Source organism: Carcharhinus amblyrhynchos, chromosome 1 (genome assembly GCF_965287045.1).
Source record: "Carcharhinus amblyrhynchos chromosome 1, sCarAmb.v2.hapA, whole genome shotgun sequence".
NCBI lineage: Eukaryota > Metazoa > Chordata > Chondrichthyes > Carcharhiniformes > Carcharhinidae > Carcharhinus > Carcharhinus amblyrhynchos.
In genome coordinates this window covers 109,588,502-109,602,779 of record NC_137324.1, presented here as the reverse complement: position 1 = coordinate 109,602,779, position 14,278 = coordinate 109,588,502, and the positions used below count along the sequence as shown (strand labels likewise).

General features: G+C 43.4%; 1 protein-coding gene across 1 annotated transcript in view; it reads right to left on the bottom strand.

Annotated features, from left to right (window-relative positions):
* LOC145361568 (transmembrane protein 144-like) overlaps window positions 1-11,964 on the bottom strand; it is a 56,368-nt gene extending 44,404 nt beyond the window's left edge. The window contains exons 1-2 of the mRNA XM_080217795.1: window positions 11,865-11,964; window positions 11,601-11,774 (exon numbers count right to left, since the gene is read on the bottom strand). Coding sequence (XP_080073921.1) covers window positions 11,601-11,774; window positions 11,865-11,964 — 274 coding nt within the window. The remainder of the gene's footprint in view (window positions 1-11,600; window positions 11,775-11,864) is intronic.
* Window positions 11,965-14,278: the final 2,314 nt, after the last annotated feature.

The window sequence follows — 14,278 nt, the reverse complement described above, 5'->3', positions numbered from 1 at the left end:
AGACATTTTTGTACAGAAGTAACAGCAAATCAAAATATTATAATATTGGCAATACTGAGCAATAAGCCAGACTTTCAAAACTAGCTGCAATTATGTTGTTCTAAAAAATGTGAACTTTAGCCAAATGGAGTTGAATTGTTTATATCTAACATCATAGTCCATCAATTATCTGTAACAATAACTGGTTATTTTCTGTTTCACAGCTCTCTCTTTTAATTTCATTCTTGGGATGTGAAAATCTGCATGGGGCGCCACGACAACAGATGAATGAACACCGCTCAACAATCACCAGGCAAGACTGTTCCCTTCAGCGGTCACGGGCATTTGGCCTCTGATTTTCAGGTACATGTTCTCCAAGGCAGTCTTCATGACACACAACAGCACAGAGTCACTGAGCAGAAACTGATAGCCAAGTTCCACACACGAGGACGGCCTCAACGGGCATCTTGGGTTCATGTCACACAATCCGTAACCCCCATGACTTGCCTGGGCTTGCAAAATCTCACTCACTATCCTGTTTGGAGACAATACACATCTCTTTAACCTGTGCTTAATGCTATCTCCACTCACTTTGTCTGCACCTTTAAGAATTGATTAGCTGTAAAGACTCACATTCTAATCAGTATTCTGTAAACTGAGTGTGTGCCTCTATATGCCCTGGTTGTGATTAGCAATCCCCCCTCACCTGACGAAGGAGCAGCACTCCGAAAGCTAGAGGTGTTTGTTACCAAATAAACCTATTGGACTTTAACTTGGTGTTGTGAGACTTCTTACTGTGTTCACCCCAGTCCAACGCCGGCATCTCCACATCTGGAACAGCTTGGCCAGGATTGTGACAAGTTCTGAAGCATAAGTCTTCAGCTTTTGAATGGAATATTGTCAGGACCCAATGTCTTTGCAGTATCCGCTACCTTCACCATTTATTGATATTATGTGCCATGAAACGAATTGGCTGAAAACTGGCATCTATGATGCCGGAGACCTCCAGAGGAGACCAAGATGGATCATCCATTTCACACTTCTGACTAAAGGTTATAGCAAATGATTTGGCCTTATCTTTTGCACTGATGTGCTGGGCTCCTCCATCATTTGGGGATATTTGTGGAGCCTCCTTCTCCATTAGATTGTTTAATTGTCCACAACCAATCAAGATAGGACGTGACAGCTTAGATTTCATCCATTAGTTGAGGAATTGCTTCACTCTGTCTATTGTTTGCCGTTTATGTTGTTTGGCACACAAGTAATCCTGTGATTCTTCTGAAATCCTGGAGCAGCATCAGGCATAGTTAAAAACACATTGACATATTGTTTTTAGGTGTGCCTGATGCTGCTCCAGGCATGCCCTCCTGCATCTACATTGAACCAGGGTTGATCACTTGGCTGGGTGGTAATGGTAGAGTGGGGGATGTGCCAGGCGAATAGATTGTGGTAAGTAAAAATTCAACTGCTGATGATGACTAATAGTGCCTCATGGATGCCCAGTCTTGAGTTGCTACATCTATTCAAAATCTGTCATAAGAACATAAGAAATAGGAGCAGGAGTCGGCCATCTAGCCCCTCAAGCCTGCCCCGGCGTTCAATAAGATCATGGATGATCTGATAGTGGTTCAGTTCCACTTACCTGCCTGCTCCCCATAACCCTTAATTCCCTTATTAGTCAAAAATCTCTCTACCTGTGACTTAAACACATTTAACGAGGTAGCCTCCACTGCTTCAATGGGCAGAGAATTCCAGAGATTCACTGCCCTCTGGGAGAAGAAGTTCCTCCTCAACTCTGTTCTAAATTGACTCCCCCTTATTTTGAGGCTGTGCCCTCTAGTTCTTGTTTCCTTTCTAAGTGAAAATAATCTCTCTGCTTCTACCCTATCTAGCCCCTTCATTATCTTATATGCTTCTATAAGATCTCCCCTCAGCCTTCTAAACTCCAATGAGTACACGCCCAGTCTACTCAATCTCTCCTCATAAGCTAACCCCCTCATCTCTGGAATCAACCTGGTGAACCTTCTCTGCACTCCCTCCACTCTCACAAATAAGGGGACCAAAATTGCACACAGTATTCTAGTTGGGGCCTCACCAGTGCCTTGTACAGTTGCAGCAAGACTTCCCTGCTTTTATATTCTATCCCCCTCGTGATAAAGGCCAACATTCCATTCGCCTTCTTGATCACCTGCTGCACCTGCAGACTGAGTTTTTGTGATTCATGCGCAAGGACCCCCAGGTCCCTCTGCACAGTAGCATGTTGTAATTTTTCACCATTTAAATAATAGTCCATTTTACTATTATTCCTTCCAAAGTGGATAACCTCACACTTGCCAACGTTATATTCCATCTGCCAGATCCTTGCCCACTCACTTTGTCTATCCAAATCTCTCTGCAGACGTTCCACATCCTCCATGCAATTTGCTTTCCCACACATCTTTGTGTTATCCCCATCTTTGTTACTTTACACTCAGTCCCCTCCTCCAGATCACCTATGTATATGGTAAACAGTTGAGGCCCCAGCGCCGATCCCTGCGGCATGCCACTAGTCACCAACTGCCAACCGGAAAAGCACTCATTTATTCCAATTCTCTGCTTCCTGTTAGATAACCAATCCTCAATCCATGCCACCACTTTACCCCCAACTCCGTGTACCTTAATCTTACGCAGTAACCTTTTATGAGGCACCTTATCGAATGCCTTCTGGAAATCTAAAAACACCACATCCACCGGTTCCCCTCTGTCAACCGCACTTGTTACATCTTCATAAAAATCCAGTGAATTCATCAAACGTGAATTCCCCTTCATGAATCCATGCTGCGTCTGCTTGATTGAAACATTCTTTTCCAGGCGTACTGCTATTTCTTCCTTAATGATAGATTCCAGCATTTTCCCAACTACGGGTGTTAAGCTAACCGGCCTGTAGTTACCCGCCTTTTGTCTACCTCCTTTTTTAAACAATGTCGTTACATTAGCTGTTTTCCAATCAGCTGGCACCTCCCCAGAGTCCAGCGAATTTTGGTAAGTTACAACTAATGCATTTGCTATTACTTCTGTCGTTTCTTTTAGTACCCTGGGATGCATTCCATCCAGACCAGGGGACTTGTCTACCTTTAGTCCCATTACCCTACCCAGCACTACCTTTTTAGTAACAGTGATCGTTTTAAGGTCCTCAACCCCTACAGTCCCATGACCGTCAATTTTCAGTAAGCTATTTGTATCCTCTACCATGAAGACTGACACAAAAAACTTATTTAAGGCCTCGGCTATTTCTTCGTTTCCCATTATTAAATCTCCCTTCTCGCCTTCTAAGGATCCAACATTGACTTTAGCCATTCTTTTCCATTTTATATATTTATAAAAACTTTTACAATCAGTTTTTATATTATGCACTAGATTAGTTTCATAATCTATCTTTCCTTTTTTTATTGCTTTCTTAGTAGTATTTTGTTATTTTTAAAGTTTTCCCAATCTTCTAGTTCCCCACTAATTTTGGCCACTCTGTACACATTGGTTTTTAATTTGACACTCTCCTTTATTTCCTTAGATATCCATGGCTGGTTATCCCTTTTCTTACATTCCTTCTTTATCACTGGAATATATTTTGCAAACTGTCCTGTTTAGCTAAACTAAACTGTCCTGTGTAGCATGGTGGTAAGTCACACAACATGTTGGAGGTATCCTCAATGTGGAAACAGGACTTCATCTCCACAAGGACTGTGTGGTAGTGAGTCCTACTGATATTGCCATGGACAAATGCAACTGCGATTAGCAGGTGAGGATGAGATCAAGTATGTCTTTTTCTCTAGTTGGCTTCCTCACCATCTGCCGCTGTCCCAGTTATGGCAGCTATTGTCCTTTAGAACTCAACCACCTCGGTCTATAGTGGTACCACCAATCCACTCTTGGTGATGGAAGTTGAAATTCTTGACCCAGAGTACGTTTTGCACTCTTGCCACCCTCAGTGTTTCCTCCACGTGGTGTTCAACATGGAGAAATATTGATTCATTATTTGAAGGGGGAATAGGGCGTGGTAATCAGCAGGAGGTTCCTTGCCTATGTCTGTCCTGGTGCCATGAAACTTCATGGGCTCCAGAGTCGATGTTGAAGATTCCCAGGGCAACTCACTCCCAACTGTACATCAGTATGTCATCAATTCTTTTAAGCCTGTCCTGTTGGTGAGACAGGACATACCCAGGAATGGTGATAATGATGTCTGGGACATTATCTGTAAGATATGATTCCGTATGATTCCATGAGTATGAGTATGTTAGGATATTGCTTGACTCAGCTGTGAGACAGTTCTCCCAGTTTTGGCACACGCCCCCAGATGTTAGTAAGAAGGATTTTGCAGGGTTGACAGGGCTGACTTTGCCATTGTGTGTTTCAGTGCCTCGGTTGATGCTAGGTGGTTTGTCTGGTTTTATTCCTTTTAGTTTTTTTAGTGGTTTCATATAATTGAGTGTTATGCAGACTTTGGTTGAAGACTGGTAAATAACATTTGTGCCACACAAGTGCCAAGCAATGACCATCTCCAAGAGTCATAGAGTCATAGAAGTTTACAGCATGGAAACAGGCCTTTTGGCCCAACTTGTCCATGCTGCTCTTTTTTTAAAAACCCCTAAGCTATTCCTAATTGCCCGTGTTTGGCCCATATCCCTCTATACCCATCTTACCCATGTAACTATTCAAACGTTTTTTAAAAGACAAAATTTACCCGCTTCTATTAATACCTCTGGCAGCTTGTTCCAGACACTCACCACCCTCTGTGTGAAACAATTACCCCTCTGGACCCTATTGTATCGCTCCCCTCTCACCTTAAACCTATGCCCTCTAGTTTTAGACTCCCCTACCTCTGGAAAAAGATACTGACTATCTAGCTGATCTATATCCCTCATTATTTTATAGACTTCACTTCTCAGCTTCCTACGCTGCAGAGAAAAAAGTCCCAGTCTATCCAGCCTCTCCTTCTAACTCATATCATCAAGCCCCGGTAGCATCCTAGTAAATCTCTTCTGCACCTTTCTAGTTTAATAATATCCTTTCTATAATAGGGTGACCAGAACTGTACACAGTATTCCAAATGTGGCCTTACCAATGTCTTGTACAACTTCAACAAGATGCCCCAACTCCTGTATTCAAAGTCCTGTTCAATGAAATCAAGCACATTGAATGCCTTCTTCATCACTCTGTCCACCTGTGACTCTACTTTCAAGGAGCTATGATCATGTGCCCCTAGATCTTTGTTCTATAACTCTCCCCAACACCCTACCATTAACTGAGTAAGTCCTGTCCTGGTTCAATCTACCAAAATGCATCACTTTGCATTTATCTAAATTAAACTCTCTCTGCCATTCGTCAGCCCACGGCCCAATTGATCAAGACTGCTTCAATCAAGATCAAAATTGCAAGATTGATCAAAAAGAGCTGAATCCCACCATCAACAAGTTGAAGGCTTACCATTGACCAGAAACTTAACCAGACCAGCCATACAAAAACTCTGGCTACAAGAGCTGATCTGAGGCTAGAATTCTGGGATAGGTAATTCATCTCCTGCCTCCCAAAGCCTGTCTACCATTTACAATAAAAGAGTAAGAACTGTGATGGACAGCTTCACACTAACCTGGATGTACACAATAGCTCCAACCACACTTGAAGTTTGATGCATCCAGAACAAAGTAACCCCATTTATTGGTACCTCATTCACCACCTTAAACATTCACTCTTCCACCACTGGTGTACCATGGCTGAACTGTATCATCTACATGATACACAGCAGCAATTCACTGAGAAATTCTTTGACAGCATCTTCCAAACCCATTGTGTCCACCACTTAGAAGAACACAGGCACCACCACCTACAAGTTCCTTTCCAAGTCACTCACCAGCTTGACTTGGAATTCTATCACTATTCCTTTGTCACCACTGGAACAACATTTCAGAGCTCCCTTCCCTACAGCACTATGAGTGTAATCATCATATTAGGTGGCATGGCGTCACAGTGGTTAGCACTGCTATATCATAGCATCAGGGACTTGGGTTCAATTCCGGCCTTGGATGACTGTCTGTGTGGAGTTTGCATGTTCTCCTCGTGACTTTGTGAGTGTCCTCTGGGTGCTCCAGTTTCCTCCTACATTCCAAAGATGTGCATGTTAGGTTGATTGGCCGTGCTAAATTGCCTCTTAGTGTCTGGGGAACTAGGAAGGTAAATACATAGGGTTACAGGGATAGGACCTGGGTGGGATAGTTGTCAATACAGGCTAGATGTGCAGGATGGCCTCCTTTTGCAATATAGGGATTCCATGATAAACTGCAGAAGTTCAAGAAGGTGACTCACCACCACCTTCTCAAAGGCAATGAGGAGTGGCAAGCAATACCCACATCCAATGCGTGAATAAAAACATGTTCACATGTAATAACTGTTGCTGTTTTAATAGAGGTCTATTTTAAGCAAGTTAACATCTTTGTTAAAAGCAGGCAAAGAAACATTCATACAAATGTGTTAAATGTTCTCACGCTAATATCCATACTTAGCAATTATGAGGCCGTAGGATAAAATGTTAAATCAATGCCCCTTCTGCCCTATACAGTGGACACGGAAAGTGGGCATTTCACTGGGCCAGAGTCTTAACCAATGTTTATCCCTTTAACAACATCAAGAAGAAGCAGATTATCTGGTCTGTATCTCATTGCTATCTGTGAGATCACTAAGTGCACATTGGCTATCGTGTTTTCTACACAAAAATATTTCAGATGTCCCGAGGTCACGAAAGGTACTATATAAATGCAAGTCCTTTCTCTACTGTTCTAATATCTTTTTCTCATTCAGCTACTGTCTTCAGCTATATCTTCAGCTATAGCAGTACTAAGAAAAAATCTTGACATGCCCAGCAAACAGTTTGAGTAGTATTTAATTCAGGTGATGAGTGTCTCTCCCTGCCAAGTAGCAGGACTTGCCAGGGCAAATCCCACAACACTACCCCTCCCAAGAGACTGCCAGCCCCTCAAAGGCTGGCAGCTGTCTATTGCAGGCAGTGCCAGCAGAAACAGCAACAGCTGCCAGTGATGCAACCATCAGGGACCCAAAGTCTAAGGCTGTAAGTGAGTGAGAGTGGTGTCCTGAGATGGAAGGATCACAGAAGGGGTTTGAAACAAGAACAGGGAGTGGTTCTTGGTCGTCCCACTACACTCCATCCCCCACCTCTGATGCCAGGTCCCATGATCAAGCATCGAGTGCCTTTGAATGAGGGACCTAACTCTGGCTTATTTATCCCCCCACCCCCACACATCACCCAGTCCACAAAGCCCTCAAAAGTCAACAGATTTTGCTTTTCAGGATTCCACAGGATGAGTATCCAGCCGTTCACTACCAGAACTAGCAGAGGGTGGGAATACACAGTAAAAAGTCTCAGAACATCAGGTTGAAGTCCAACAGGTTTATTTGGTAGTAAATGCCACTAGCTTTCGGGGCTCTGCCCCTTCGTCAGGTGAGTGGGGAGTTCTGGTCACAAACAGTGCATATAAAGGCACACACACAGTTTACAGAATACTGATTAGAATGCAAGATTTACAGCTATTCAAGTCTTAAAGGTGCAGACAGGGTGAGTGGCGATAGCATTAAGCATAGGTCAAAGAGATGTATTTTGTCTCCAGACAGGATAGTTGGTGAGATGTTGCAAGCCCAGGCAAGTAACAGGGGTTACAGATAGTGTGACGTGAACCCAAGATCCCGGATGAAGCCGTCCCCATGTGTGCGGAACTTGGCTATCAGTCTCTGCTCAGCGACTCTGCACTGTCATATGTCATGAAGGCCGCCTTTGAGAACGTTTACCTGAAGATCAGAGACCAATTGCCCGTGACCGTCGAAGCATTTGCCAACAGGAAGGGAACAGTCTTGCCTGGTGATTGTCGAGCGATGTTCATTCAACCATTGTCGTAACGTCTGCATGGTCTCCCCAATGTACCATGCCTCGGGACATCCTTTCCTGCAGCGGATCAGGTAGACAACGTAGGGCGAGTTTGAAGAGTATGTACCGTGTACCTGGTGGATGGTATTCTCACATGGGATGATGGTATCCGTGTCAGTGATCCGGCACATCTTGCAGAGGTTGTTGTGGCAGGGCTGTGTGGTATCGTGGTCACTGTTCTCCTGAAGGCCCGGTAGTTTGCTGCGGACAATGGTCTGTTTGAGGTTGTACAGTTGTTTGAAGGCAAGAAGTGGGAGTGTGGGAATGGCCTTGGCAAAATGTTCGTCTTCATCAATGACATGTTAAAGTCTCCGGACAGGATGTTGTAACTTCTCCGCTCCAGGGAAATACTGGATGACGAAGGGTACTCTGTCCACCATGTCCTGTGTTTGTCTTCTGAGGAGGTCGGTGCAGACTTTCAGTGCGGCACATCGGAACTGTCGATTGATGAGTCAAGCGCCATATCCTGTTCTTTTGAGGGCATCTTTCAGTGTCAGGAGGTGTTTGTTGCAGTCCTCCTCATCTCAGCAGACCCTGTGTATTCAAAGAGCTTCGCCGTAGGGGATGGCTTCTTTAACGTGTTTAGGGTGGAAGCTGGAGAAGTGGAGCATTGTGAGGTTATCCATGGGCTTGCGGTACAGTGAGGTGCTGAAGTGACCATCCTTAATGGAGATGCGTGTGTCCAAGAATGCAACCTATTCCAGAGAATAGTCCATGGTGAGTCTGATGGTGGGATTGAACTTGTTGATGTCATCATAAAATTGTTTCAGTGATTGTTCACCATGAGTCCAAAGAAAGAAAAAGTCATTGATGTATATAGTGTATAGCTTTGGTTGAAAGTCCTGTGCGGTGAAGAAGTTTTGTTGGAACATGTGCATGAAGATATTGGCATATTGATGTGCAAATGTGATCCCCATGGCTGTTCTGTGTGTCCAGATGAAGAACTGGTTGTTGAAGGTGAAGACATTGTGGTCCAGAATGAAGCAGATGAGTTGTAAAATTGCATCTGGAAACTGGCAGTTGTCGGTGTTGAGTGCTGAGGCAGTTGCAGCAATGCCATTGTCATGGGGGATGCTGGTGTAGAGTGCTAAGACATCCATTGTGACGAAAGTGCTCCTGGTTCAACCAGCGTGGGAATGCCATCCATGAGCACAGGTAGAGACAGGAAGGCAGCAGCCTCTCCATCTTCCTGCCTAAATAAATGCCCCCCCCCACCCGCCACCTATCCACCAAATTTGCCACAGGGATGGGAACTAAATTCTGCCCATTGTATGGGGCACATTGAAAGAGAGAACAAAGCTTGTAGAATTCATTACCTTGATTTCCACTGCTGAAATATTTTGCACACTTCTTGCTGGGAGTTTTATTGTTATCTATGCAGAGACCCACAGCACATAACCTACATCTGGGCTCCACTACTGCCACTTGGAAAGATTTGAGCACTGTGCACACCCAGTAGGACACATGGCACATGCTTCCAGAATCCAGAGGGTCCTTTCAGGAGGCCAGTTTCAGGCAAAAATGAATACAGCAGTGGTCTCACCTGTTTTAGTGTTCCTGTAGATCTTAAATATATGGGATGTACAAAGAAACAATATAACACAAGTGGACATCAATCAATTTAGAAGCTAATTGTCACTTATTGCCTCGCCTATCACATATAGAAATGGTCAGCTTGGATGACAGTCTTGGGTGACAGTCCTCAGCAAGCATACCTTTCAGCAGACAACATTTGGAAAAACATCCTGCATGTTATCCATGAGAAATAATAAAGCCGACATTTTAGTTAGTGTCCGTGAATAAAGAAATGCACTGAGGTGACCAACGATGTGAAGTCAGTTACATCTGTACAAAAAAATGTTATAATGCTGATGAACAATAAACGCAACATTAAGGTTCAAGTCAGAACAAGTGTTTTGCAACCAAGATTTTCTTAATAAACAAGGTCTTAAATGAGTATTTTGCATCAGTATTTGTCAAAAAGAAGAACTTGCTGGATAATGAGTCTGGGGAAGGGTTTGTAGATAGTTTAGGTCATGTTGAGATCAAAAAGAAGGAGGTATTGAGGTTCTTGAGAAACATTATGGTAGACAAGTCCCCAGGGCCTGGTGGGATATATGCCAGAATATTGAGAGAGGCAAGGGAGAAAATTGCTGGGGCCTTGAGAGAAATCTTTACATCCCTCACTGGCTACAGGGGAGGTCCCAGAGAATTGGAGAATAGCCAATATTGTTCCTTTGTTTAAGAAGAGTAGCAAGAATAATCCAAGCAATTACAGGCCAGCGAGTCATACATCAGTGGTAGGGAAATTATTGGAAAGGATTATTCAAGACAGGATTTACTCCCACTTGGAAATAAGTGGACTTATTTGCAAGAGGTCATGTCTCATTAACGTGATTGAGTTTTGTGAGGAAGTGAAGAAGATGATTGATGAGGGTAGGCCAGTTGATATTGTCTACATGGACTTCAGTGAGGTTTTTGACAAGGTCCCTCATGGCAGAGTAGTACAGAGGATGAAGTCACATGGGATCAGAGATGAGCTGGCAATTGGACACAGGTCATAGAAGATAGAGGGTAGCAGCGGAAGGGTGTGTTTCTGAATGGAGAGCTGTGACTAGTAGCATTCCTCAGGGATCAGTGCTGGGACCATTGCTATTTGTAATATAAATAAATGATTTGGAGGAAAATGTAACTGGTTTGATTAGTAAGTTTGTGGATGACACAAAGTTCAGTGGAATGGCAGATAGCAATGAAGACCATCAGAGGATACAGCAGGATATGCATTGGTTGGAGACTTGGGTGGAGACATGGCAGATGGAGTTTAATCCATACAAATATGAGGTACTGCATTTTCTAAGGTTTAATATAGATGGGAAATATACAACAAATGGTAGAACCCTTAAGAGGCTGGATAGGCAGAGGGATCTGGGTGTACAGGTACACAGGTCACTGAAAGTGGTAACGCAGGTAGAAAAAGTAATCAAATTGTTGTATGCCATCATGAGTTGCTTTCACTGGCTGGGGCATTGAGTTTACAAATTGGCAAGTCATGTTAGGGCTTTCTAGAACCTTAATTAGGCTGCACTTGGAATATAGCATTCAATTCTGGTTGCCACACAACCAGAAGGATGTGAAGGCTTTGGAGAGGTTGCCTGGTATGGAGGGCATGAGTTATGAGGAGAGGTTGGAGAAACTTGGTTTGTTCTCACTGGAATGACAGAGCAGTGACCTGATACACATCTATAAGATTATGAAGGGCATGGACAAAATGGATAGTCAGAAGATTTTTCCCAGGGTGGAAGAGTCGATTACTAGGGGGCATAGGCTTAAGGTGCGAGGGGCAATGTTTAAAGATGTATGAGGCAAACTTTTTTTACTCAGAGGGTGGTGGGTGCCTGGAACTCGTTGCCGGGGGAGGTCATGGAAGTAGATACAATAGTGAGTTTTAAGTGTCATTTTGACAAATCCATGAATAGAATGGGAATAGAGGGATTAGTCCCCAGAAGGGTAGGGGCAGCATGGTCAATGCAGACTTGGAGGGCCAAAGGGTTTGTCCTGTGTTGTAATTTTCTTTGATCTTTGTTCATTAGCACTAAAGAACTGTTTATGATCAGCAGTTAAGTTGCCTAAAATAATTTCCTAGAAGACAACTCACCATCTCCTGTATCAATTTTTTTCACTGGAACAAAGTTACTGCCAAAACAAATCACAGCAACTGCTGTTGCAACAAAGCCTTTAACCAGTGGCAAGGTGCTGTTGACATTCTGTGGTACTGCCTTTTTTGTGTAAGTAAACTCCTTCTCCAGACTGCCATTTTTTGGTATCCTGTCTTGTGGAAGAAAATTACAATGAATAATTTGAATGTTTTGTTCCCAACTACTGTTAATATTTACCCAGAAAAGTGTAACATGTAACTTACTGTTGCCAAGACTGTTCTCATGGGTTGCTGAATCACATCCAATAACATACACTGCTCCAACGCAGATTGATACCAGAGACCATCTCAGGCTAAGGAACATGCTGGTTGACAAAGAGCCACAGTTCGGGATCGATCAGTCTCACGATGTGACTAGGCATGAGGAAAATAATATTGTGCTCCTTTCACAGGTGTTGGTATGGGTCTTTATTCAGTCTATGGTGTCATTGGTTATTTGTAAATTACCTGCCAAAGAAATGTTCATTGTACTGTAAGCATATCTGCTATGAATACTACACAACAAAAAATGCTGCTCAGAAGTATAGATGAAAATAAATCCAGACTCAAGGCTGAACATCATGGTTCAATGAAACCATGCCAAAACTGAACTTTCTTTTCAGTTAGAAAATTGCAACCTGAAATTTGCTGTTACATCTGAAAAATCCTGAGAATGTGAAGATCATTACTGATCATTTTTACTTCCAGGCCCTTAAGACTTTCTCGTTGAAAGAAAGTGAAAAGTTACAATGAAGTGTAATTAGAATCATAGAAACCCTGTAGTGCAGGAAGAGACCATTTGGCCCATCGAGTCTGCAGCAACCACAATCCCACCCAGGCCCTATCCCCATATACCTACATATTTTACCCACTAATCCCTCTAGCTTACACATCTCAGGACACTAAGGGGCAATTTTAGCATGGCCAATCAACCTAACCTGCACATCTTTGGGCTGTGGGAGGAAACTGTGGGAGTACCTGGAGGAAACTCATGCAGACATGAGGAGAATGTGCAAACTCCATACAGACAGTGATCCAAGCAAGGAATCGAACCCATGCCCCTAGAGCTATGAAGCAGCAGTGCTGACCACTGTGCTACCATGCCATCCCATGTTGGGATTGTTACAAGAATCATCCTATGCCTAGTTAACAACATGCATGCATCATGTGTAGCATCCATTAAATGGGAGCAGAAAATATATTCAAATGTAGATTATATGTGATTCATATTTTGTAAGAAAAGCTTAGTCAACCTAAAATATAGGTTATCTGATCTAGGAAAAGAGTTGCCCATAGAATCATACAATTGCTAAGATTCACTAGCTGTGAAAAGATAGACCCCAATTTAAGGGCCACTCAACTGCCATATAACCTTTACTGTCCTTTTAGATAGATTTCCAAAAGGTCTTGGCTAACAAGGGTAGAGTTAAGTTTGAAGAACAGAAGCTGTCGAAGTTCAGTTTTGGCTGACGTGGCACAGTTATAACCAGGATAACATCCTGAATTGCGTAGCAAGTCTGAATCTATGCCCAGAATACAGGGCACCTGATCCAACTCGTAACTATGTACATGTATACAGGTAAAGTGTACAGGCAAGGAACTACCTCCATGTCTAAGTCTTAACTCATCTTTGGCAAACACCTCACTGACCCTAGCTCTTGGCCATGTGCCCTCTAACGTCACTGTGTATGGTGCTGTACTCAGTCCCACATGAACCCTGTGTGTACCAGGCCCTTATATGGCAAGCTCATCACATTCTTTCTCCTCATCTTCCTCTTCCTCCTTCTCATCTTTTTTCTCTTCTTCCTCTTCCTTGGCAACATCCAAAGTGACTCTGTGTTCTGCGCCTCCTGCAGCATAATAGGCAAAGCACAGCACATCACAACAAATTTGGGAATCTGATGTGTTCTGAATGAGTGCCCTGAGACCAACCCAGGTATCTGAGGCACATCTTCATGCTTTGCTCAATGACACATCTGCTCATATTGTGGCATTTGTCGTGGCAGCTGTGGGCCTCATTTTTCAAGTTTGGAGAAGAGCTATCAACCAATTTGAAGTGGGTTTACCTTGTCTCCAGGCAGCCAGCTGGTAACTCTGACTCAAAGTTTGATGTGTTCAGGGAGGCAGGACTATCACAGGCTGAAAGTATCATGGCAACTGCCTGGAAATCTTGTGCAAACCTGTATAAAGGTCGGTTTCATACCAATCTCACAATGATGGAGTGGTAACCATAACGGTCGGTGATCTGTGGGTATCTTAATTGCCATGTACTTTCTCAATAACATCTTGTACCCATGGGAAGCCAGCCAGATCGGCAGACACATGCCTGCTCATTCTGTATATAATAAATGTGTATATAATTGTCAGGTTTGACAGGAAAACTATTATGTACACTTTTGGACACCAGCAGTGAGATCTTGCAAGTGCCTCCAGCTGAGTTCTGAAAGGATCCAGGGACAAAAAGCTGAGGACGATACTGATTTGGACAGCCACTGGTAAAGTGGGCCATCAGCTCCAGTTGGCAGTGGGTTCTCTTTCAGCAAGCTGCAAAGGCCAGCTAGTGTGACACCTTGAGGAATCGATACTCAGACATGCTGAGGAATATTCTCCTCTTCCTGTACACTTTTTGAAGTGTACCT